General features: G+C 41.3%; 1 protein-coding gene across 2 annotated transcripts in view; it reads left to right on the forward strand.

The window, feature by feature from the left end:
• Positions 1-3,958: 3,958 nt before the first annotated feature.
• The window catches only part of grik2 (glutamate receptor, ionotropic, kainate 2), a 283,934-nt gene continuing 263,400 nt past the window's right edge, over positions 3,959-24,492 (forward strand). For both annotated transcript variants that reach the window (XM_078251928.1, XM_078251929.1), the window contains exon 1: positions 3,959-4,076. In XM_078251928.1, coding sequence (XP_078108054.1) covers positions 3,959-4,076 — 118 coding nt within the window. The remainder of the gene's footprint in view (positions 4,077-24,492) is intronic.

The raw sequence follows: 24,492 nt of genomic DNA on the forward strand, positions 1-24,492 counted from the left end.
AATGTACCACCAATTATAAGGCTATTTTAATAGCTTTGTATTTTTAATGCAACAAAAAGTATGTATAAAGGTTTGAGGCCGCCCTACACGTTATTGTAGGCCCAGTTTAATATGCAACTTCATTTTATACAATACTGTATATGTAGTAGGGGGTCCTTGGCTTAAAAAAATGTTGAAGACCCCTTTCTTAGAGGGAACATTGATCTTCTCTCTCCTAATATGGCGCATCTATATTCACATTCCTGTCAGATCAGTTCAGCTGCAGCATTAACAGTGCCACACTTTTACACCCAATTAGCGCCTCTGATTCCTAAATTCCCAGGGGACTACAGATGTAAATTAGCCTGAGGCAAACTCTGGTACAATGCATCAAATGGTAACATTTATGTTTAAAAGTGTACATGGTCCCTAATAAATAAAAGAATCTGCATCGCAATGGTTTATACTTCCTCGGAGTGCAAATGTCCACAGGGGTGTGGAAGCTGAACTATTACGCGGATAAAGGATTATACATGTTCCTCAGTCCGACCTGACACCTGCAGACTCGGTGTCGGTGAATCCCCTGGACCGGCGTGTGGTCCCCCCCTGTTGCTTTAAGCAGTGAGTCCTGCCGTCCGACAGGAGGCGTGTCTCCCCTACGGCCGGAGCGCAGCGCTACCAGATGCAAGTGCGGGGGAAGCGACTCGGCTCCTCCATAGAAACAAATCAACTTCTTTGTCCTGCTCTGGTGACTCTTCCCTGCTCCAGCTCTACCTAGGGTAAGCCCATTCTTTCTAACTTTACATACATTTACATGTTTTTACATCTCTATTTTTTTTCTTCTGCGCGTTACCTCTTTTCCAGGACCAGGTTATATCTTTTGGAAACAGATGAGGCAGACGCAGATTTTTTAACATCGTTTCCAACCGGCAAAACCGCGCAGAAAACAACGTTACGCACTTGACCGGTCAGGTTTGAAGTTCATCAGTGAGTTTAGAGAGGCAAAGCCGCTTTTCCCCTTCCGCACCCACAACGAAAATAACATTTAAATGTGTCAGAAATAGGCTCCGACTTATGGTTTAATAAGCCTTGGAGATGTGACCTCCCTTGTCTTTGCCCGACCTCTATTTGGAGACGCTTGTCACCTTTTCGGGTTCCTCCTCCTCCTTTTTTTCCCCTTCTTATTCTTCTTCTCCTCCCCGGGCTGATGCCTTCTCTGTTGTGGGGCTTGAAAGCCATTATGAGGGTCGTTAAATTCCTACCCGTGATCCGCTTTAGGAATGATCCGTGGATAACGTCTCTAGTTCGCGGGGCTGGATGGGAACCTAGCGGAGACGAGCCGCGCATTTCAATCCCATAGTTGATGAGCACATTAGCTTTAAATCAACTTTATCATCACACAGCGTTGGGGCTCCGCTCAGCCTGTTTTAAAGCCCCTTCTCACATATGCAAAGGGACATTTGTTGAGCCGTCGCTCTATCCGTAAAAAGAGCTATATATATATATATATATATATATATATATATATATATATATATATATATATAAACAAAAAAAACGAGGACTATATGCACTGGTGCCAACTGTGTTTCTTTCACCTGCCAACCCCGAAGACTCCATAAGCACCTTTCTGGCCGTTATGCACGGCTATCAGAACGGCGGCTTTGTGTTGTTGATATAAGTTCAGAGCTGCTCCTTTTAATTATGGCCTCTATATGGCCTATATACTGCGCCGATTTACTCATTGTACGCCGAGAGACAAACACATCTCAGACATGCTTTTTAGTTTTGTGCATTAGTCACACATTTGCTCAATCATTTTGACAATATATATATATATATATATATATATATATATATATATATATATTATATATATATATATATATATATATATATATATTATATATATATATATATATTTTAAATCAAAATAAACAAGCATATTCTAAAAAGTAAGTTCCACCGCATATTGTCACAGGCGAGGACAGTACAAATGATATCCCAACTACTTGATTCTAACTATGACGTTGGTATGTTTATAAAATCACTTTTAGCCTGTGCATAGGCCTACAATTCGTTCCATACAATGAGTGCTAATGTGGAAGCAGTATAGTGGAACAATATTTAACCTTTAGGCATAAACTGTATCATCACATGAGTCCGGTCCAAACAGAATGCCCTGCTGCTAATTAAGGAGGCACACGAGCAGGGAAAGCTGGTAAAAATAAAAAGGAACACACGGGGCCGCGGAGTCTTTGTCCATGGTGCTGAAAAAAGCCTCAATGCAAAGGTTGAGCCAAAACAGATTCGCTGTCCGTGGTGCTGAAAACTCCTCAAAGCAAAGACTCGGTAAAAACAAATTCCATCAGCTATGGCCTAAATGTTAAGCCGTTTACTTCTTTAAGAGGCTGTCTTAAATCTCATGAAGAGACGATATTACAAGAAGAAATGTATTTTTGTCAAAGCTTAATGTTTTCCTGAAAATAGCCTACTGTTAATTTGAATTTAGTGCTGACAGCTTGCAGTAGTGGCAGCTTCCCACTCTTTTTATTTGCTCCATTTTTTTTAAATCAGCTTGACCTCCATATATATGCAATAGTCTTGATCCTTTCTAAGTTAGGAAGTTTAGAGAAGGAATACATACGATTTAGAAATGATGAGCAACCAGGATTTGACTGAACACTCACACAGCACATTTACCGATCTTGGAAATAATACAGTAATACTGTGTGCTTTTATATCTAGATATCCAATTAAAGTAACCCATATGGTTTTAATATCGTTATGGAATTAATGAGATGTATTTGTAAATAACCGGTTAGAGGCCACACCACCAGCCTACGGGAACGTATCGAAGGTGACACTTACATTTCTTCGCCTTTCAGACCACGTATGCACGGTTAGTAATTCAATAGTCATATAAAGGAGCCGATATGGCACTTCTTCTTGCGATCACAAGTCAGATGACACACGCTCAGTTAAAATGTGATGCTGAGGGTTGGCTCTTATCTAACAGGCTGTACAGTCTCAGTCGCCGGCGGAAAAGTAGAAAATCAACAACAACAACAAGTAATAATTCAAACAAAAAAAATACAGAAGAGTGCTGAAATACAACGGGGGGTGAGCAGAGGCTATTCATCATGTTGAGTGTACAGTGACAGGTTTGCTTCACGGAGCCCTCTCACATGAGTCCAAGCTTGAGTGACTCCGATCAAACACAGGCGATCTTTTCAAATTCATAGATTGGCTTTTATACGGCAGTGCACGGCGGCGCTCCGCTGCCAGTAACGGCCATTGAACCGAAGCGAGGGTAAAGAAATCTGAGGGAAAACCGGAGAGCGGCGGCTATCTGGCCGGGGGACACGACATTGGGGAAAGAGAAAGAAGGAAGGAGGAGTACAGGGGCGATATAGATCAAGGGGGCGAAGTAACAGCCGAGAAACATGCCCGATCCACCCTGTGCGCTCCCCCACTACTAGTGTTGGCTCGACGTCAGATGCTGTACGGCAGTGCAGCAGGAGGAGCTCGGGCTCGCGAGGCTGCTGAGACCGCCGCTTCACTCACTCCCTCTCTCACTCACACTTTCACTTGGTCACGCTGGATCTCCACAAATCCCCGCTCTCCCCCTCTCACCCCCCTCCAATCTCTGCCTGTGTCTTTCAGTAGATGGATTTCTTCAAGCTCTGCCCTGCCTAACATGGATGCCCAGTCACCTCCACCACCAACAACACCTCCACCATCCTCAGCTGAGTCGGAGGGCTGTGTCTTCTTGGCGCAGTGAGCTGGACACGCAGTGCTTCCTCTTCTTCTTCTTCTTCTTCTTTTTTCTTTTTTTCTTTTTAGCTAAATGGATGTGGGGAAACCGCTGCCCAGCCCACCGGTTGTGCCCAGCCGTCTTGCCTCACGTTAAAGAGAAAACAATTCTGGGGAATATACCGAATCAGGGAATAAAAAACCTGTGCAGCACACAAGCACCATGAAGATTACCTCCCTGCTGATACTTAATGCGAGAGTCAGGTGCACCGTCAGGCTTCTACTGCTGCTTTTACACTGTGTGGGATATTCTCATGGGATGCCACACGTCTTGAGATTTGGTGAGCTACTTCTTCTTTTCCCTCTCATGATGCCCCAAAAAGTTGAATTGGTGTTTTTTTTCATCTCCATAAAGCATGTTGCTCTCATCCCGACCTGTTGGGAGACTCACTTTCCTCCCTTTCCTCACTTGTGGGAAAGTTGTTGTTCTGAGTGTTATTTGCAGTGTAACGCAGCGTTTTAATAGCAATAGCACGAGAGTAGTGCGTCCAAAGAGTTGGCACAGCCCTGCAATACTATGGTGCAAAGCTGCCAAAAAATAGAAATTAATATATAAATGATCCATAAGGAAATAACCTGTAACTTGTTGCTATTTGGAAACTTTTACATTTAAAAGGTTTAATGTTTGCAGGCATCAATGCCCCTCACACTACACCCTGTGTGTGTGTGTGTGTGTGTGTGTGTGTGTGTGTGTGTGTGTGCGCGTGTGCGTGTGTGTTCATTCAAGAATTCATATTGTACAGTATATTTAAATGTGGTAGTGGTGTGTGTGCATATGTGTGTGAGAAAAACAGAGAGACAGTTAAATGTCATTTATTACAGTGAACAGTAAACTGTATAATTTTGCATACTATACCCACATGCCTCGTCCATATTTCAGAAACGGGAAGAATATGCTGTAAGGGAAATTTTGGATGACCTTTTGAACCACACCCCTTACATTTGCTCAGTAAGCAGCTTGCAATTTCCACATTGCAGCTACAGTATATGATGCTTACACAGGACATTTTCCACCCCAGGTCAACATGTTTGCATAGCTGCATCACTGTATCCAATGGAAATATCTGGATGTCTCATGTATCATTTTTTACACAACAAAATGTCCGTGGGTTTGAAGTCAGCGTTTGTAATGTGAGGGCCAGCATTTGGTGAAACGGTTAAGGCCACTGACTTGCATATCACACAGTGTGGCTGCGACCACAGAAAAAAAAAACAGCAGAAAGAAGGAGAAGTGTTGCAGAAACAAACAAAAAACATTAGAATAAAATGTTATGAATCTTATAGTTAGTATATACAGTTACAGTTATGAATATTATAGTTAGTCTATACAGTTATATTCTTCTTATATTGTTAAAAATTATTTCATTTATCCTATCAGTCATGTATTTATCAAGAAAACAGACAGTAATGCAGGCATGCAAACACAGCACAATAATAATGCGCACAGATACAGAAGTACGCAGAGTGCTGCTACTGTACTTTGAACAGCACACAAATATATTTATATCGACAGATGTATGTTTTGTTGAAAAATCCAACCGTTTTAGTTTTGTATGGATTGGAAGCAACAGCGCCGCTACATACTACAGTATTTAGAAAAAAAACCCCACAGTAATTAAATCCACAATGTACAAGAATTCATTCATGAATGCAAATTGATGAGGTGCAGATTGATTTTTTTGCCGATGGAGCTGTAGGATCTGAATTAAAGTGTAAATGGATAGATAGGTGAAACCCTGCGAACCTCTGGCCTGCAGGGTGTGTGTGTGTACAGCCGTAATCTCTTTACATAACATTGACTGGCTCCCAGTTTAGAGTCGATCAGTCCGTGTGTAGAGGGGGACACGGTGTGCTGATGGAAACACCCTGTACCCCATTACATCCCATTATTTCATCACAGTCCTTTAACGCTCCTCGGCTAAATAGGCCTGTATTTGGCAGCAGCAGAGTCAGAAGGTTGAAGCTGAACACTTACAAGCGGAATCTGTCTGTCGGACAACGTGTTTCGTGATTACATTTATTACTCCTCTCTTTTTTTGCCGAGGTACTTCTATTAGCTACCAGCCACATGTGGGTTGACACATCTGTTCAGCAGGCATCTTTACCCCTTGAATGTGTGTTTTTAAGGTCCCATCATAGAATGTTTTCAGTTTTGGATTGTGAAAACATTCACCGGGAGCAAATCAGTGGCTCAGGAGATAACTAAGAGCTGCGAAAAAGAGAACACTGTTAAGCATATTAATAAATCATGGCCATATAGAGGTTTATGCCTCGAAGCAGAAGGTCGAGGGTTCAAGTCCTACCTGCGACAATTTCCTGCATGTCTTCCCCCTCTCATGTCTTCATATCTAGCTGCCCTATCCATTAAAGGTGGAAATGCCCAAAAAAAGAATCTTCAAAAAAAAAAGAATATTAATAAATATAAATATTAAAAGGGGCACTCCAACAGTTTAGTATTGCACTAAATACAGGGTACATCTGAGAGATAGATAGATTAAACAGCAAATGCACAAAATCTAAGCAGCAGAGGCTGAGTTACCTTGACTTTTAGTCCCTAGTCCCTAGGAGAATTTCCCCTCTTATCTTACTGAAGTATGGGTCAAGCTCCATAAAACACTGGATCCCACACTTCCCATGATACAACTCAGCAATGTCTTTCACTAGACCCTCCCGCACTGGTAAAGGCCAACTTCACACCCCCAGTTTGTAAGTCAGGCTTTCTGTTAAAAAATTCAAGCCCTGATGTAGTCATCTGGTCATCTGTCCCTGGTGAAATCATCATGCCCTGGTAACATCATCAGGGTTATTTTCTGAGACAAAGTTCCTTCAGAGCCACAGCAGATTCAGGCTGAATAGTACTCTTCGTGACGAGTAAAATGACGCTCGTTTAAAATTGAGTACGTCTACATGCACACCAATATTCCTTTTGTAGAAATCCAGAGAATGTTGTAGGACCCAAATGCAGAGACAACAGGCAACAGTAGTAAGCTTGAGGATTTAATATCAAACAAAAGATATACAACTAAGGAGTCCTCAAGACAGAAGGCAAGGAAATCCAGCAGTCAAAAACAGGAGTCACAGGAAACAGGAACACTGAGACAAAACGAGTAGACTCACACACCGACACGCCAAAACAGAACACAGTCCAAAACAGAAATAATGACCTGACAACAGACAGAGAAAACACAGAGACTAAATACAAGAGGTAAGGAGCAAACAAGAGACAGGTGACACTAGACTCAGGAACAGGTGAAACACATCACGGTGGGGCAGATAATCACAGAAGGCGGGAAAACACAAGACAGGAAGTAAAACAAGACAAGACAGAAAAACAGACTACCAAAATAAAACAGGAAACAGAAACATACACAGCCATAACAGTTCCACTATTATTCAGGTCTATGACAATATTCTATTTGATTCAGGTCATGTAAACAACATATTCCAGTTGAATATTCCAAATAAGGCCTTTTTCCGAATATAGCATTTTCCGATTAAGACGTGAGATATTCCGGTATAATACGGGTTTTAGAGGCATTCTTTGGACATGTATACAGCGCATTCGGAATATGCGTCTCAATCGGGCTTTTTACGCCCAGAGTATGGCCTCTTGCCCGTTTACGGCTTACAGTCAGCTGTGCGTTGCTATGGTTTCCATCGCAACGCTGACCTTTTCAAGAAGCTGGCTGAAGGAATGAAAGAGGGATGCTGTGTTCTCACAGTCCAACGTGTCCGCCACCGCTGGAAAACTTTGAAAAAATTGTATTTTGCACGACTACATGTAAACAGCTCAGTCAGAATATCGTCTTTTTTGTAATAAGGGCAAAAACAATATTATGTGCATGTAAACGTAGTCATTGTAGTGCTCTTTTACTGACTGCTGTAACCATAGCGTTCTTGATTGTGGAACGTCAACAGGCTAAGCTTAGTAGTTTACTTCATATAGACACTTTGTATGCACTGTTTAAACGAATACTTCTGTTTTAGCACTCAATGATATCTTTAAATTCCCAAATTCCAGAAAATTAGGGGTGGTATTGAGTGCTTTAAAGAGATCAAGGAGTGTATCTTTAAATAGGAGCAAGGGCCTCCCAATAAGTAGTACTCCTTAACTTGTCCACTGTCAAAGCTGTGCTACTTTAAGTCAACCAATTGAAATTTGACTTCCCCAATGGGATTTCCTCTGCTTCTGGAGCAGCTTTGAAATGACACGAAAAGAGCTTGCTATTAATGCAATAATCCCAACATTACATTTCCGAATGTGTTTTGACCATTCATTTGTAGTAGCTATTCTTCAAAATACTGTAGGCGCTTGCAAATGGTTCAAATCATTCAGCCGTTTGAAAAATAACGGTGCAAGAGTGATGGGTAGCTAAATTGGATTTCCATTTTGAAATTCAAACACAAGAAAAAGAGCTCAGAGTAAGAATGCCACGGCTGTTGTTTTTAATCAATCTGACCAGCTCCTGTGATAAAAGAAAAAGCTTTTTAACAGATTCCCACCTTGAGTTCTTAAAAGACCTTTGGAGTAGAGATATATATGGTTAAAGTATTTCTTTTTTTACAAGCAGCTGTGCAGGGAATAAGGACATTGTAGCAGGGTAAGAGCTCACATAGATTGTTTAGCAGTTGTGTTTTGTTGAAGACAGAGGGTCACTTGCTGACAACCTCTGAGGATAGAAAGCACATAACTGAATTCTCCCACAGCCCGTTGAAGATAACGCTTGATACACATCAGCTTTTAGCAGCGATAGACTGAACCACAGCAACATGTGACCTTCCAGCTCTTTAACTACGACTGGATTGGTCGGCTGAAATGTTTGAGTTTTTTTCAAGGAGTTGTATTGCAGACAGGTGAGGTGTGAAGGAGAAGCCATATTTAGGGTCACTTCACAGGAATTCAGCAAAATGTATTTCAATCATTCGCTGCCTGAGCTGGGGGGCGGAAAGCAGCCCGGTTCACCCCTTTAGAGAAGAAGCATTAGGAAAAAAAAGTTAAGTTCAAGAAAGTGGTCCAACTAAACAGACAGTGTGGAAAGTCATGGATTAAATACAATGTATCTACATCAGAGCCACCGAGTCATGGACATCCACGAGTTTCCTCACATCCAAAAGAAGCAATTTTAAGCAGTGTTTTTGTATCTATGAATGCATCATTTTATACTGGCAGTTTATGTCTCTGTGATCTATGCCGAGCGGAGATTGAATCTGCGTGTGTTGGCGCTGGCTGCCGTGGTCGGCATTAGTATGAAGGTCAGTCTAATGGGGCAGACGAGCTAAATGTTGCAGGTCGAGGCAAGAAAAACTCCTTTTTAGAAAATAACTCACTCTCTGAGGAAAGGCTGGCTGTCAATAACTGAACTGAAAAGTTGACATTATCCTCCAGGCTCCAGCCCACGTTTCACTGATGACTTGTAAATAAGGAGATTCTCAGAGAAACGCAAGCTGCTTGGAAACAATTGGTGGCTAAGCAGATCATTGTGCAATGGAGAGCATGAGGTATGAAATGGGAGGTGATATTCACAGTGTCCTTCAATGAACATTTGAAGCTCATTTACTTATTTGCTTTCCAGTTTATCAATGTAGCTGTAGGCGTTAAGAGCTTTCAGAAGAGACCGCTTGGAGATTATAATACCGTAAGGTGACAAAAGCAATAAATGTGTATTAATTTACAACTGAAAATAGTCCATAACAAATGGACTATTTCTACCTGTCTACAATGGCAAGCTGTTTTGGGAAATTACTGAGGCATTAAAAAAATAAAATAAACCTGTATTTAAAGACTTAAGTCTTCAGTAGGAACCAAATGGCTTAGGGCTGTGAGTCACAGACAGAAAGGATCATAACATAGATGTTTTCCTTTAATGGGATAGCCTACAAATTAAAATCCATACATATTTGCTAAGACAGTCATTACACATAATGTGTACAACAAGTGCTACAATGACAACATTGGTAGCTGGTTAGTACTTTCCTAGTCTATATCCATGGCGTTCCACTTCTGGGATTGCTCCGTTTTCGCCGCAAATTCCGTCAGATGTCCCTCTTTTCGGCCGGATGTCCGTTACCTTCTGCTTTCTTCTTGTTGGCGTTGGCGTGGGTAACTACTCCTCAGATCTCTGCAGGGTAAATCCAGACAGCTAGCTAGACTATCTGTCCAATCTGAGTTTTCTCTCGCACGACTAAAAACAACCTTTGAATGTACACATGTTCCACCAAAACATGTTCCTTCCCGAGGCCATTTTGCAGCGGCACCAAGGTATAACATTGCAATTGTAATAGAAAAAGTAGCCCAGATGTTTAAAAAGTAAAAAAAGAGGCTCTGGTGTGTTCTTCTTTTGCTTTTATGTTACGATACTTTACAATATTAAAGTTGGCCAATGTTCAAATTACACATTGAGGCAAAAAACACAATTTAGCTAATACCTTACACCGGAAATTTAGTTATGATATCAATTGAGTAATGGTAGGTATGTCCAGTGAAGACGCATTTTACTTCCATGATGTTTGAATTGTTAAATGTGCCACGGTTCATTTATCTTACAAGTACTGCAGCAATGAAAATGTGTAATACAGCATACAGTGTGTGTTGCCAGATCATCAGGTCAGGTATCTTTTTACAGAAAATATACAATGCTGGCGACTTTACCACTACCTTACCAAATCTTCAAAATGCAATGCAGCACATTTTATTGACTTATAATACTGGATATTTCCTTTATAGCTATCTTGTTTAAAATGCATCAGTTCCTTCTCTAGCTTCCGTTTGTCAGAAGTGTGTACAGAACTCTGTACAGTACATGAAGAACAATCTGCAACAAGAGAATATAAGTGACAATAATAATTTCCATGTTTAATATTTGGACTGCCACACTTGCTGGATAGCTCATTATGTTTACTGCCTGTGTTGTCACACTTCCTAAGTTTTGAGACGCCACATGGGAGGTAAACACTGCAACACATCCTCCTTGTATTTCCAGGGGGATGATGACATGAACACTTTTTATCCCAGTCGGCATTCCCTGTTTACGGGAAATTCAACATAGCATCACTTGAACAATGAACAACCGACAAGCCCAAGGAAGTTATCTAATTCTGATAATATGCACTTCTCAGGCACGTAAGCATGCAGGTTCCCTGCAGTGTTTGTGTGTGTGTGTTTTTTGGATTCAGCTGTTGGAGAGTTTTTCCCCTGTGGGTGTGTATTGGGAGCAGTGTTTCCAGTCAACGGAAGCTACATCATGCTTGCTAGTGAAGTAAGAGATGAAATCTTGAACATAATCAATACTCATGATGGAATCATTTTTATGTTTAAAAATGGAGCAGGTTATGGATTATGAATAGCAGTCCAGTCATAAAGGCTTACATCAAAGGAGAGTGGGTAATTTATAGTATTTGGAAGAAAAGGCTCTGTGGTTGAGCATGATTATCATATGAATCCGAGCAGCATGTTAAGGATTCAGCAGGGGCCGTGATAAAAACGCTCAGGGGTATAAAACAGAACCCAGCAGAGACATTGCACTGAAAAAACACATTAAAGGCAGCAGATGCAATTGTATATTGAGAATTACTTAAAAGTTTGGGAAATATTGTTATTTGCTTTATTTTGGAGAGTGACATGGAAAGATCAATTGCATGTCTGTACAAGACAAGACGGCGAGACAAGAGCTGGAGTCGGGACAAGGTTAGATTAGCTTAGCATACAGACTGGAAGCAGGGGGGAACAGCTAGCCTAGCTCTGTCTGAAGTGACAAAATGTACCCATCAACAACTCTAAATCTTACTTGTGTCTTGATGGTGCTATTTCTTGATGAACAACAGTGTATTCATCAACCGAGTGGATCTCCGAGCTTATCCTGGGCAGACACTATATGAATTAAAACCCCAAATTGGTCGCCCATGACTAATTTAAGGGGGCTTTCACACCTGCCTTGTTTAGTTCGGTTGTAGTCTCTCATTGCCAGCATTGGACAGAGCAATGGTGCCACTGCAAAACAGCCTCTTGGTGAAACTTGTCTTGTCTTGGTGGAACGTGTACGTTCAAAAGTTGTTGTCATGCAACAGAAAACTCAGATTGGACAGATAATCTAGCTAGCTGTCTGGATTTACCCTGCAGAGATCTGAGGAGCAGTTAACCATAGTCCTCATAAATCGATCGGAGTTTAAAATGCCAACACAAAGGAAGAGGAAGGTGACAGACATCTGGCCGAAAAGAGGGACATTTGGTGCGTGTGTGTAGAACACACCGGGCAGAGCAGCAGCTATGCGACACTTTAAGATGACGTAGTGTTAAGAACGATGGTAGCGAGGAGTGTGAAAGCCCAAAATTCTGCGTGGTTGGGGTGGTGGATGGGTCAAACAACACAGGACTTTCAACCCAGAGACAGTTTCCTAAACCCAACTGTCCAGTTCTTGTCCTGCGTGTCACGGAAACTTAGCTTTTATAAGCCCACCCACGATCTTTTCCTTAATCTAACTCCGTCAAAACTGACCAAGTGTCTTTAGATATGACGCTAAAGGAGACATTTAGCGTCAATAACAATGCCAAAGGTACCTGACCAAGCGTTCGTATTTTACGCGATGGGAGTGAGAATGTGTTGATAGATAGATAGACTTATAGATTTATTGATCCTTTCGGAAATTCATCTTGCACCATACAGCTCATCAAACAGACAGACAACAGACCATAGACAACAGACCACTAAACCCCCCCCCCCGCACAACAACAATACACAATCCCAAATATCTCCACATCATAAAATAGCAAAGTGCAGTGTCGTTAGCACCAGTGGGCTATCAATAGTAAGGTGCAACATCATCAGTGGCGTTTTAATATTAGACCAAAGTGCAGTATTATCACACAGAAAGGATCAAGTTATTTTCCCTAACTTATTCAGTAGTGTAATGCTGGTAGGAATGAATGATTTGCGAGCCCGGTTGGTTTGTAAGGACGGCACCCTATATCTTCTGCCTGATGGCAGAACCTCATACACCTGAAATTGGGGATGTAGCCCATCACTGCCAATTGCTTGTCCTTTCCTCACTACCCTGGATTCACAGATCGTGGTCTGAAATTAACTGATGTCCAACAGCACCATGACTTCTGTACAGTAAAAGTGTAAGCTGTCACACTCGAAAGAGCCATTCATTGTTTTTGTTGATGATCTCATAATCTCCAGTCATATTCAAACTGCAGTGCTTTGCCAAAACATGATGCTCCATTCAGTATGCACTGGATACAACAGCCAGAGTCAGATCATCATGCTCAAAAGACTGACTTTCCGGCCATTTGTTTACCAGCTCTACATCTTCCCTACTCGAATTAGCGAGCTAAATTAGAAGTGTTAGAAGTCAAGGTTATCTTGCGCTAGAAACAAAGCTATCATTTCAATTAGAAGTGTGCTAGTTGAACTACATTTGACCTCAATCAGAGGTAACTAATCTGATTTGATGGAACCGTGTTAACGAGGATATTTATAGGAAGATACCTTTAAGAGGAAATCAATTCCCTGCACTTTTTCTGGTTTGAATGGCGAACAGGTATTTGGTGCTTGAGTTATCAGTGTAAGATTAGAACACAACAAATATTCTGCAAATGCCAAAACAAATGGAAAAAGAAAAAATGAACAGAGCAGAACAGATTCTCCAGTCTTTAATATCTTTGAGAAATAAATCATCCGGCTGTTCCAGAATAACTGGAAACATGTAAGCTTTTACAATCAATTTTATACTTTACTTTTTGTCAAATTCAAAGCCCAGACACTCATTTTTGCAGTCTTATCTCATTGTAAAATGACAAATATGGAGAAAATCTGCTCTCTCACTTTCCAGCAGATGGGATAATGTGCACCTATACAAAACCAATACTGCTGAGCATTTTTTTTTGACTGATATTCACTGCCTTTCTTCAAGTGACTTTGTGTTCATTATCCTTCCCTGCAGTGTAAATGTAGTTTATATACTCTGCCATCAGCACTTCTTCCACCAGTAAGTGCTCTGCAAGAACAGGTCTTTCACTCAAAAGTGGTATTACAATTTATTGTAAAACATGTGTGTGCAATTCTCTGTAACTCAATTAACAGCAGGCAGTGTCGGGTAAAGGCTGCTTTATGACATTGAGATGAGGACATAGCACAAACTTTATCTGTTGCCAAAAGCATTTAGCTAACATCTTTGGATGTCATGCTGCAGTAAGGGCAGGCGATAAACCTGCTGTAAACCCAGCTCCAGCCCCAATGGCATCGAGGACTCATATGAATAAACATTTCCAAGGACAGCTTGGGTGATAGCCATATCGTTTGCCTTTATTTTCTCCTCCAAATACATTTGTTTCCAACCTCTCCGATTGTCAGACTGCTCGTGTTTCTTGACCCATTGAACATCATTTTAATGATATCACCATGCTTTAAATCTCAGCAATTTGGTGAGTACAATATTGTCATAACTGATAGAACCAATGGCCAGAGCTATGGAAATAAAACCCATGTCGTAATAAACCATAGTTTCTGTTCTAAGACCAGCTATTATACTACTTTTATGGTCTTAGTTTTTGATTCAGGACTATAGAGCAGCCTGACATGATTCACGGCACAATAAACTATGTAGATCGTCGGGAAACTGTTACCGTCATCTGTGCACTTCCTCCTCTAAAAGCTTGGTTTAGGTTCCTCCTCACCCTTTTTCCCCCCTTCGCCCCCCTCCAGCCAAGCCCACTCCGTTGTTATTGGACATCTTCCGGAAGACCTCCGAATGGGACAGCTTGGAGCTTGAAGCAGCATGACCATGTAAGGAAGTCTGTTTCATTGACGTAGACAAATCTAGGAAATTCAAAGACCCCACTGAGACCCAATGAGATTTGAGCGTTCCGAGCTGGGCAGAGCTAACCCAAGCTGCCTGCAGGGCTCACGTCTGAATGCATTCACCTAATTATTTGACACTTTGGTATTGTTTAACATGACTATACCATTATAACCCTATACATTTATAGGTCAGAAAAGACGAAAAAGCATAATATGTGCTCTTTAAGGTCTTATTACCCCTATAGGCTGCAACGTTCCTCACATGGTAGGTTGATAATTTTACTGTGAACTTCAGAGCAACACCAAAAACACAGAGAACAATATGAAGACCATACCTATCCAACTTCATGGAAATCTGTATAGTAGCTGTGGACCCATCTTGCTTTGGAACAAGGTGTTGGATTGAAGAATAGAGAGGAGGTGCTAAGATATTTATATTGATATTTGCCCATTTGACCAAAATGATGGACATCTCTAGACCCTGTTTACTAAGTGGAGCACATAGTAGGTAGAACTTACCCAAATGTTAATGCCTTGGAAAGAAAGACAGAGCAAGTGTATATTCCTTATTACACAGTCCTTGGGAACCTGTTTTCAGCCAGTAGGCATGTTTGCTGAGACGGAAAGAAATTCAGCGGCTTCACAGAATGGCAACACTCATCGTATCATCCTTCATTGAGGGTAACTCAAGCATATGATGTGTCAGTGACTCTTTTTTATGCCCTTGGCAGCAGAGCACACGTTCTACCATTGCAGCACTTCCCCTTCGCTTGTTCTTCCACTTTATGATGATTTCCTACTAAGATGTGCAGCTTTACTGGCCTTATTTAAACAGATGTAGAGTGCAGTGCTCGTGTTTTATAAGGTTGAGGGTCCTCACGGCTTGTTTCTTGCCAACCATATGTAATTGGTAAAATAAAGATAAACACTTGCTGCTTTCTTGCCACTGCTAGTAGGGTTTCAAACTTGTTATAAACCTTTAGTTTTACATCATTATAAATTGATAGTTCTTGGTGAAAATGACCTGGTAGTAGGAAGTGATGCATGATGATGTTGAGTTTGCAGTCTGTTTGGAATACTGTAAGTAGAAAAGCAGTGGCTGGTTAGCAGAAGCAGCAAAGCCATCATGGCTTAACAGGCAAAAAAAGAGTAGCAAATTACGAAAATCGCCAAAACTCAAACCTTGACAACAGAAAATGCAAGTAAAAAGGTTTTTAGTTTACACAACACAAAACAACAAATCACTGATTGCTCAGCACAAGTGTTATGTAATGTAACATGAGTGTGTCATGATTTTCAATGTAGCTAGTTGTGTACATTGCAAAGGTGATTTTGGAACCGTTAACTAGTGATGGTCAAATGAAGCTTTGCGAACCACTGTCTTTATTTTCTGAGCTCACTAGATGGCGCTCTCTGTTCAACAAAGGGTTGAAAACACACTGAATTGCCATTTGAACAGAGAGCGCCATCTAGTGAACTCAGAAAATAAAGACAGTGGTTCGCGAAGCTTCATTAGACCATCACTACTGTGAACCAGTAGACCATCATCGTTCGTGATCTTGGAAATAGTAGTTTGTCAACTCAAGGTCCATTTACTAGCTTTTTCAACCCTATGACATGGTTTTCATCAGCAGATGGAATTTGCAAAGTTGTCATATGGATGACAATGTGTATGTTCAAACTTTCCGTTAGTGTAAGTTTGGAGGTAGACATGTACTGTTTATGATTTGCTTCTTAAGCTTTTTGAATACTACATTTTAACATGTAGCAGGTTTGACACTATCTCCTGGATTTATTGCCAAAAAGCTGTACACAACATATTCAGTATTATTATACTGGAATGTCAAATTATTCCAATGGTCATATTATTGTGTAGTTACCACCAAAGCCATTGCCTACTGTATACTGTCTGTCATATTGGAAATGACCTCTGTAAAAAGGACACGTAATGTAGAATGGGAAATGACTCACCCCACTGGTCTTAGTTTTTCTTGTTGCTTAATATTCTCTTTGCCATGTTCTCTCCATGTCTACTCATATCAGTGTTATTCTCCTTGCTGTTTCTACAAAGCCTGAGAAAATGAAATATTTTACTTAAATGACTTTATTTGCCTTAGCGCTGCCAGTCTGAATTATCAGCTTTCTTAAATTGAGTTTAGCAGTTGTGGCTTTGTGAGCATTACACTGTGTCCTGGCCCACAGCCAGCACACTGCTGGTAAATATATTTAAATCAGTGCTAAGCTGCTTAAAATATTCATATTTCACTCATAGCTAGTTTATAGAAATTTGAAACTATCTCAGGCTGGCAAATCATTTACATGGATAATATATATATATATATATATATATATATATATATATATATATATATATATATATATATACACATATCATTGCACATTTTCGGGTAACAAAGAAAGCTGGAGCTGGTGAGCGGTGGTGAATCGTTAAGCCCCCGTGCACAGTGTGTGTTTTTCTGATATGGCTGGCTTTAGATGCTCTGTCTCTCCAGACTGAGAGAGGCAGGGGGACGCATGCCATGTTCCTCTCAGGCTCATGATACTGCCACGCATGACGATGGTTAATGTGCCACGTGAAATGATTATTCTAAAAGCCGTTTCTCTGCTTCCTTCCCTCAGCTTGAAACAGAAATTATCTGCCCGCTGTTGGTTTTGCCAAATGTGGCATGTATGTGGATGTAATTAGCTGAGTCTTAGATGCTGACTGGGGCTGAGCTGGAGGTGACTTACCGTGTGGACTAACAGTGACAGAGACACTCTGTTCCTGCTGTACTGGAACACACTGAGAACATAAGTGACCAGATCCATTCCCTGTATCACTGTGACGGTAATACGAACCAGGACTTCTCATGACACACTGTCCTCTGCTCTGAGTATTCTATCCTTGTGGTTTGTCCTACACTTGAGGAACTGTGTACTAAGAGCTGCATCCTGGCGCCATGATGACTCTGTGCACTTTAGGGCCATGACTGAAATGAATTACATTTACCCAATGTTCTGTTTGCCTGATTCAGAGTCGCTTCTGCAAATTCTGATCCTGATCCTGTGCTTAATTTACACAAGAGCAGAGCTTTAAGAGTCTCTAAGGGCATTAAAATCACATTTCCCATATTCAGTGGTCTCAGTAAGGCTTCTCTGCATTGACACCTTCAATCTGGTGTTCCTGAAGTATACATACATGACATGGTAACAAAAAATGGCAAAATGCATTGTTTGTCAGTAATCAGTGGTTGCCGGTCTAGGGTTAGAAGGGGCCTGCTACACCTTCTTGTGGGTTTAGATGTAGATCTAGATCTAAACCTACAAGATCTATTCACATGGTAACGGTCGCCGTTAGCTTGGTCAAGACCCCTTGGCGGCACTTTTTAACACTCTGGGAGTTCCATTGTGAATTCAAACAAAACTAATGTTACTTGATTAGGCTAAGGAAATGTTGTGGATTGGGTTAAAATTAGGGCTGGGCAATATATTGACATTATATCGATATCGTGATGTGAGACTAGATATCGTCTTAGATTTTGGAAATCGTAATATGGCTTAAGTTTTGTCTTTTCCTGATTTTAAAGGCTGCATTATGGTAAAGTGATGTCATTTTTTGAACTTACCAGACTGCTCTAGCTGTTCTATTATTTGCCTTTAACCACTTAGTCATTATATCCACATTACTGATGATTATTTATCTAAAATGTCATTATGAAAATATTTAGTCAAAGTACAAATTGTCAACCCTACAATATCGTTGCAATATCGACATTGAGGTATTTGGTCAAGAATATGTGTGATATCTTAATTTCTCCGTATTGCCCAGCCCTAGTTAAAATACTTGCGTTTGTGGCTTTAGTAAAGAACTTTACGTATATTTTATACATGTAACTTTGTTTGACCAATGGTCCTCCATTATGCAGACATTGTGCAGCAGTCTAACAATGTCATACTACCACCTCCTTTTGCATCTTAGCGAAGACATTCATTACTTGCATGACAACAAGAGGTTGCTTGTCGGGAAAGCCTAGAATTAGGTTGTTATAAGTAGGGATGTCCCGATCCCGATCACAGTATCGGTTCGGAGCCGATTTGGGTATTTTTTAACTTTAACTTTACATCAGCTTGTACTGATCGTTGCCTTTAATCACACACGCTCTGCACCACAGACGTACCGCCAGACTGCCTGGAGGCTGACACTTTCAAACCAAGAGATTTAAACAGTTTTGTTTTAATCAGACGAGACGACACATTAAAACACACACAACTAGTTCTGTTACTATTTCTTTTTGTATATACATTTCAATATTTTTCCTAAAAAAAACATATTTTGATCAAACTTGGCTGGACGGGCCAGTGAGTAAAGTGGGTGGGCCAGTGCCACCCTGGCCCATTACTGACTCCCCACCTGGCACGGCCACCCACTAGTGTCTGTTCAGAAATGTCTCGTAGCTTGCCGTCTTTCTTAGTCACCCGTTTTATACAGATGCAGATTATTCTAAATCTCCACACCTCTTCTTATATGGTTAAAACATGCCTAGAGTCTCCTGCACAACCAGCTGTGCATAAAGCAAAACCTATGGATCTCCAGTATGGCTGCAGAGGGGGTGTTCCATCACCTGAAAGCCCTCTATTTCATGGTGAGTCCTCCAGATGTCTCTCTTTCCTCCCGCTGCTGTCTCTATCTTTCCTCCCGCTGCTCGGGAGACAGATGTTTGGAGACCAGAGCTCGATATATTGTAAGTAAAAGCCTCTGATTGTGAATGGTAGAGAAGCCTCTCCAAGTCAATAACTCATTTGGAAAGAGTTTTGAATTAGAATGATCTCGTTGAAGGGAAGGTAGACTCCAGCCCGTATCCTGCCTCGAGTCGCTGAAGAAACTAGAATAATAATACTCCAGGAAAATCAATGGCAGACTGCAGCGCCACAGGGACAAATACCAGCACTGGTCTCTTTCTGCACCACACAACTCTTATCGCTCCATCGGTTACATTTCTGCTGATACGCCATAAATCCAATTCCCTGAAATGTCATATTAAAATTTCAGGCCATTTAGATTGGCTGGCGGATGGAGAATGACGGCTTCCCTCTCCCAGGGGCTGGGATTATATGTCAATAATTTCCTCAGTGCCAGGGAGGATCTTTCATTAGCTTGTATTTAGATTGAAGTGTCATCCATATTATGAGAGTCTGCTACTGCGTCTCAGCAGTGTGTGTGTGTGTGTGTGTGTGTGTGTGTGTGTGTGTGTGTGTGTGTGTGTGTTCTCAGCTCTCACTCTTAATAGAGTCGTCAGTTCGATAAGTCAGCAGCGTGATGTGTTGGGAGATACACAGTGTATGGATGGCATTGTTACATTGCAGTGTAGAAGTCACAGAGACCACCCCAAACTGAAAAGTAGCATGGGTTAAAGGTCAGTTAGTGTCTCTGAAGTACCCTTAAGTCCAAACCTGTCTGATGTACACATCTTTATTGACTACTTGAAATTTGTGCATAATCCATAGTTGGTTGGCCCACTGTCAGGCCTTAATCAGTGCAGAACTGTAAACAGGTTCTAAATGAATGTCTAAGAATGATTACAATTTAGTTTATAGTAAAAATGACATAGCGAGCAAGATGAAAACATCAGTTTGTCAGAAATGACCAATCCTATTTTTTAAAAAGACATTTTTGACATTCTGTTGAGAATCAAATCCAATCCAGTAATTTCTTCTGGACATCCATGATTCAATGTAGATTGGAACTGCTAACGGACAACTTTTGGATTGGACCATCATTTTTCCCAATTACTTCGGTCAGTACGTTATTTTAATCAATAGAACCAGAGCTATGAAAATTAAATGCGTCTGTGTAGTATTTCTTACAGTGATCACCTAACTTATTATCAACATTCATTCCTGGCATGGACAACACATTCTTCGAAAACTGACGCCCATGTGCCTTGGCATTAGTTTCTGACGCAAAAAGTCTACTTTAGCCTCTCAGTCAGACACAGGCCTTTTGGCGTTGTTTTTTTACGCACTTAGTCAGGGCTCTTGGCGTCACTTTTTGAAGCTTTGGGTCGGTACCTATTTGGCGTCATTTTTCAACGTGCACGGTAAAACCACTTAGTTATGGTTAGGAAAAGATCGTATGTCGGGTTACAAAATGTACGTTTCAGTGACACGTGGAAAAAAATCAGGACATGACCCCCGATTTCCTGGGTGAAAGTCCTGTTGTTTGACCCATCCATTTTCCATCCATCCCATTTTGGGTCTTTCATACTACTAGCGACTTTTCCGATTCGGGAAGTGATAAGACTTCACAGATGACAGACTCAAATGTCTTTCAGTTTAAGGCAGCTTTATTTGAACACACTGTACCGGGAGATTCATGTTCAGCATTCAAAACCATCTCAAAATACATGGTGACTTTCTACTGTATTTATCTTTTTCTTTCTGCTTACGTACAGTATCTCGGTTACATATTTTAAATTACATCCTCCTAACGTGTATGAACAAAACTGTTTATCCCTCCACTCCGGCTCCCATCTCAGATCTCTTACTGTAGTCTCAAAGGTCAGAGGTTAAAGGTGAACAGATGAACTTGGACATAGTATTGGGGCCTCTTGTCTGACACTTGTAGTGATGTCTCTGTACACACACGTCCATCTGTCATCCTTTCTCACTACAGTCTAAAGTCATTTGCCTCAGTGAACACGGTACATTTAAAGTCAAACAGTAAAATGATTATGATAATTAACACACATTGGCATTTCACATAAGCACACATGCTTAACACTCTGTCATCTTACAGTGCGGAGGTCGAGCTGCTGCTCTGCCCGGTGCGTCCCATACAAACGCTAAAGGGTGATTTTGTCGTCAGTATCTGACGCTCAGAGCCACTCACCAATCGTCAGTATTTGATGGGTTGGGAACGAGAACGGGTTGCGTTGGAGGCCGTGTAAAGCAGTGCGGATGCTGTGCTGCTGTTTAAATGCATTAATAGAGATTACAGAGCTGGTGACTCTTTGGTTGCCTTTACTTTCCAGCTAATGTAAACCTCAACACGTTTCCTGGGTCAGTGGAGAGTTTCGTATATGTTTCCCTTCGGGTCATGTCTGGGTTACAGGTCAAAGAATTCAGGGACCTAGTTGTCTGCCTTTAGGTGCTTTGGTGCTTGATAATCCAGAACCTCCATGGTCATGATTAGATTTGTTTTCTTGTAGTTTGTTTTCCTCTCTTACTGGAACAGCCAGGACATTATTATTATTATTATTATTATTATTTTTTAAATATATTGGCTTTCAAAATGTCTATAAATGACTTTTTCTAGACCTATATAAAAGCCATACTGATTTACATCTCTTTGATCTTGCCTGACTTCCTCTAAGTCTGCCCTGCACGTCCTGGCTCATGATTACGTTGGTTATATATAAATTTAATATTGCATTACTTTTCATAGGTCTAAGTACGGAGACTGAATGAGAACAGTCGGGCCATCATGACCCATCAATCATCAAGGTTTTCATTTCAGATACACACTACAGCAGCTAATTTCATTCATTAGCCAAATAAAGAATGGTAGTTTCCTTTTTGTTATTATTTTTGAAGGCTGTAGCAGGTCTCGCTGCCACCGTGGGTTACCCTCAGCACAAAGCACAGCCAAGACAGACAATTTACAAGCAACAGTCTTCATTTTGACTGCTCACACACTTCTAACCTAAATTCACAAGCTTGCAAACCATGCGCCTCTGTGTGCCCGGCTACTGTCGGCACAAGGTCCCATTGCATCACAACTTTCTAACAAAGAACATACAAACAATCTCTCACAGTCCAGTGTCCTGACTCTGTGGTGTGTGGCAGTCCTGTGAAGGGCTGGCACGCTACTGCATATAAGGGAGAGTGTAATTAGTCCAGCAAGAATCAGCTGAGACAATTATCTGCTCTCATGAGCTATCCCCACACTTCTCTCCACTGCAGCGGATTGCAGACCATGCCCACCTCCACAAAGGCATTTCCTGTTCTATTAGACAGTTGACAGTGCAGAAGCAGACATGAAACAGGGTGAGAGAGAAGAGGGTATGCAACAAGTCCCTGGCTAAGTGCGAACAAATCATATGTACATTATTACGACGTTTTTCAAAACATACCAAGCTTTTCATACCTTGCAGTGAGCCATTGGTTTCACTTCATTTTAGATTGCTCTGAAAAGAGACTTGAAACTTGCTGTGGAAAGCTAATCCATCCCAGGGAAGGTTTAGTCCCCTTTTAAACTATCAATTTGTGGGGCGCCTGGTAGCTCACCTGGTTGAGCATGCACCGCATATACTGATGCTAAGTCCGTACCGCAGTGGCCAGGGTTCAAGTCCGAATCAGGACCTTTTGCTGCATGTCACCCCCACTCTCTCTCCCTTTTCCTCTCGTCAGCTATCCTTTCTAATAAAGGCCAAAAAGCCCAAAAAATAATCTATAAAAAAAAAAAAAAACTCTCAATTTGTGCAGACTTAGCTGCTGTATAGCTTGACTTTCAATGCACCACCAAGGAATGTTAGACAGACTATAGTTGTCTTTTCATGGGATCTGTTGACAATAAGTGACATCAGCCTTATTCTTTAAGTTTAAAGCAAAGGATGATCAACAGAAAGGGCATCATAGTGTTTCTTATTATCTTATGCAGGTGTTAAGCTGTGTCCAGCATGTCCAGCTTCAACCAGCCAATATGTTGTTTTGAATGCTTCAGGCAATAATGTGCATATTTAGAGCCGTTTTGTCCCGTTACTCAGTGACTGTACACACTGAATCTTGCATTCAGAGACAGGCGCAGAGAAAGATGCTCTCACTGAGGAAGTGGCTCACACTGCTGACTGGAGAATAAAGAAACACTTCAGGCATTTCTTAGAAGTGCTGCAACATCACAACCAACAGGATCTCTGGTTGTGGGGTATTTTATCTGCACTTCTACAGGCTGTGTGTGTGTGTGTGTGTGTGTGTGCGTATGCGTGTGCGCGTGCTATCTCCTGCTGTTATCTTCACTCTTTGAAACTTTGCATGTGGGATTTTTCTTGTGTGTTTTTTGTCTTTTTCCCCTCATTTACCAGGCTTTTGTAAGGTTTCTCATCTTGAACTGATCTGCCCTTTGTAACTCTGAGGGTATATCTGTGCATCTCAAACACCCCATCAGCTCACTATAACTCCTTATTGACTGCTATGGTTTTGAGTTTTTGAGAGTGTGTGTGTGTGTGTGTGTGTGTGTGTGTGTGTGTGTGTGTGTGTGTGTGTGTGTGTGTGTGTGTGTGTGTGTGTGTGTGTGTGTGTGTGTGTGTGTGTGTGTGTGTTGTCATGCAGGCTTATATCCGTACAGTGGGCAGGGAGCCGCTTTGATTTCCCAAGATGTATCGGTCAGGCCTCATCGCTTTCAGACAGCAATTTCTACTTAAAGAGGAGAGAAAAATGTTGGGAGGAGCGAAAGGGTAGCGGAAAGAGTGTGTGCATCCTTGTGTGTGTGTTTGAGAGCGAGAGAGAGAGAGAGAGAGAGAGAGAGAGAGAGAGAATGGAATGGAGGTCAGTTGGGGAAGCTTTGCAGAAAAATATGAAGACACTTTAGAGAGTAAGGGGCAAATAAATAAAGGATGTTTCCTTTGAATTAAACATGACTGTAAATAGCGACGAGGATAGGGACCTCACACTTAGTTCATCTGAGCTGGTCAACACATCACATCACTACGCCTCATGAGCCTGTTGGGGCACTGAACAGTTAGGCACACTGCTTGCCTGGGCTGCTCTTCTCGTCTATATTTTGAGTCTCTAATTTATGTTTTCATGTTCTGTCTTCTAGTGATGCCAGGCTACCAAGCGGACAAGGCTCGTTTCAAAACAATAGTGTAACTGGGGTTGGCTTTAACCTGCCGGCGAGCAT

Source organism: Sander vitreus, chromosome 6 (assembly GCF_031162955.1).
Source record: "Sander vitreus isolate 19-12246 chromosome 6, sanVit1, whole genome shotgun sequence".
In the NCBI taxonomy this organism is placed as follows: Eukaryota; Metazoa; Chordata; class Actinopteri; order Perciformes; family Percidae; genus Sander; species Sander vitreus.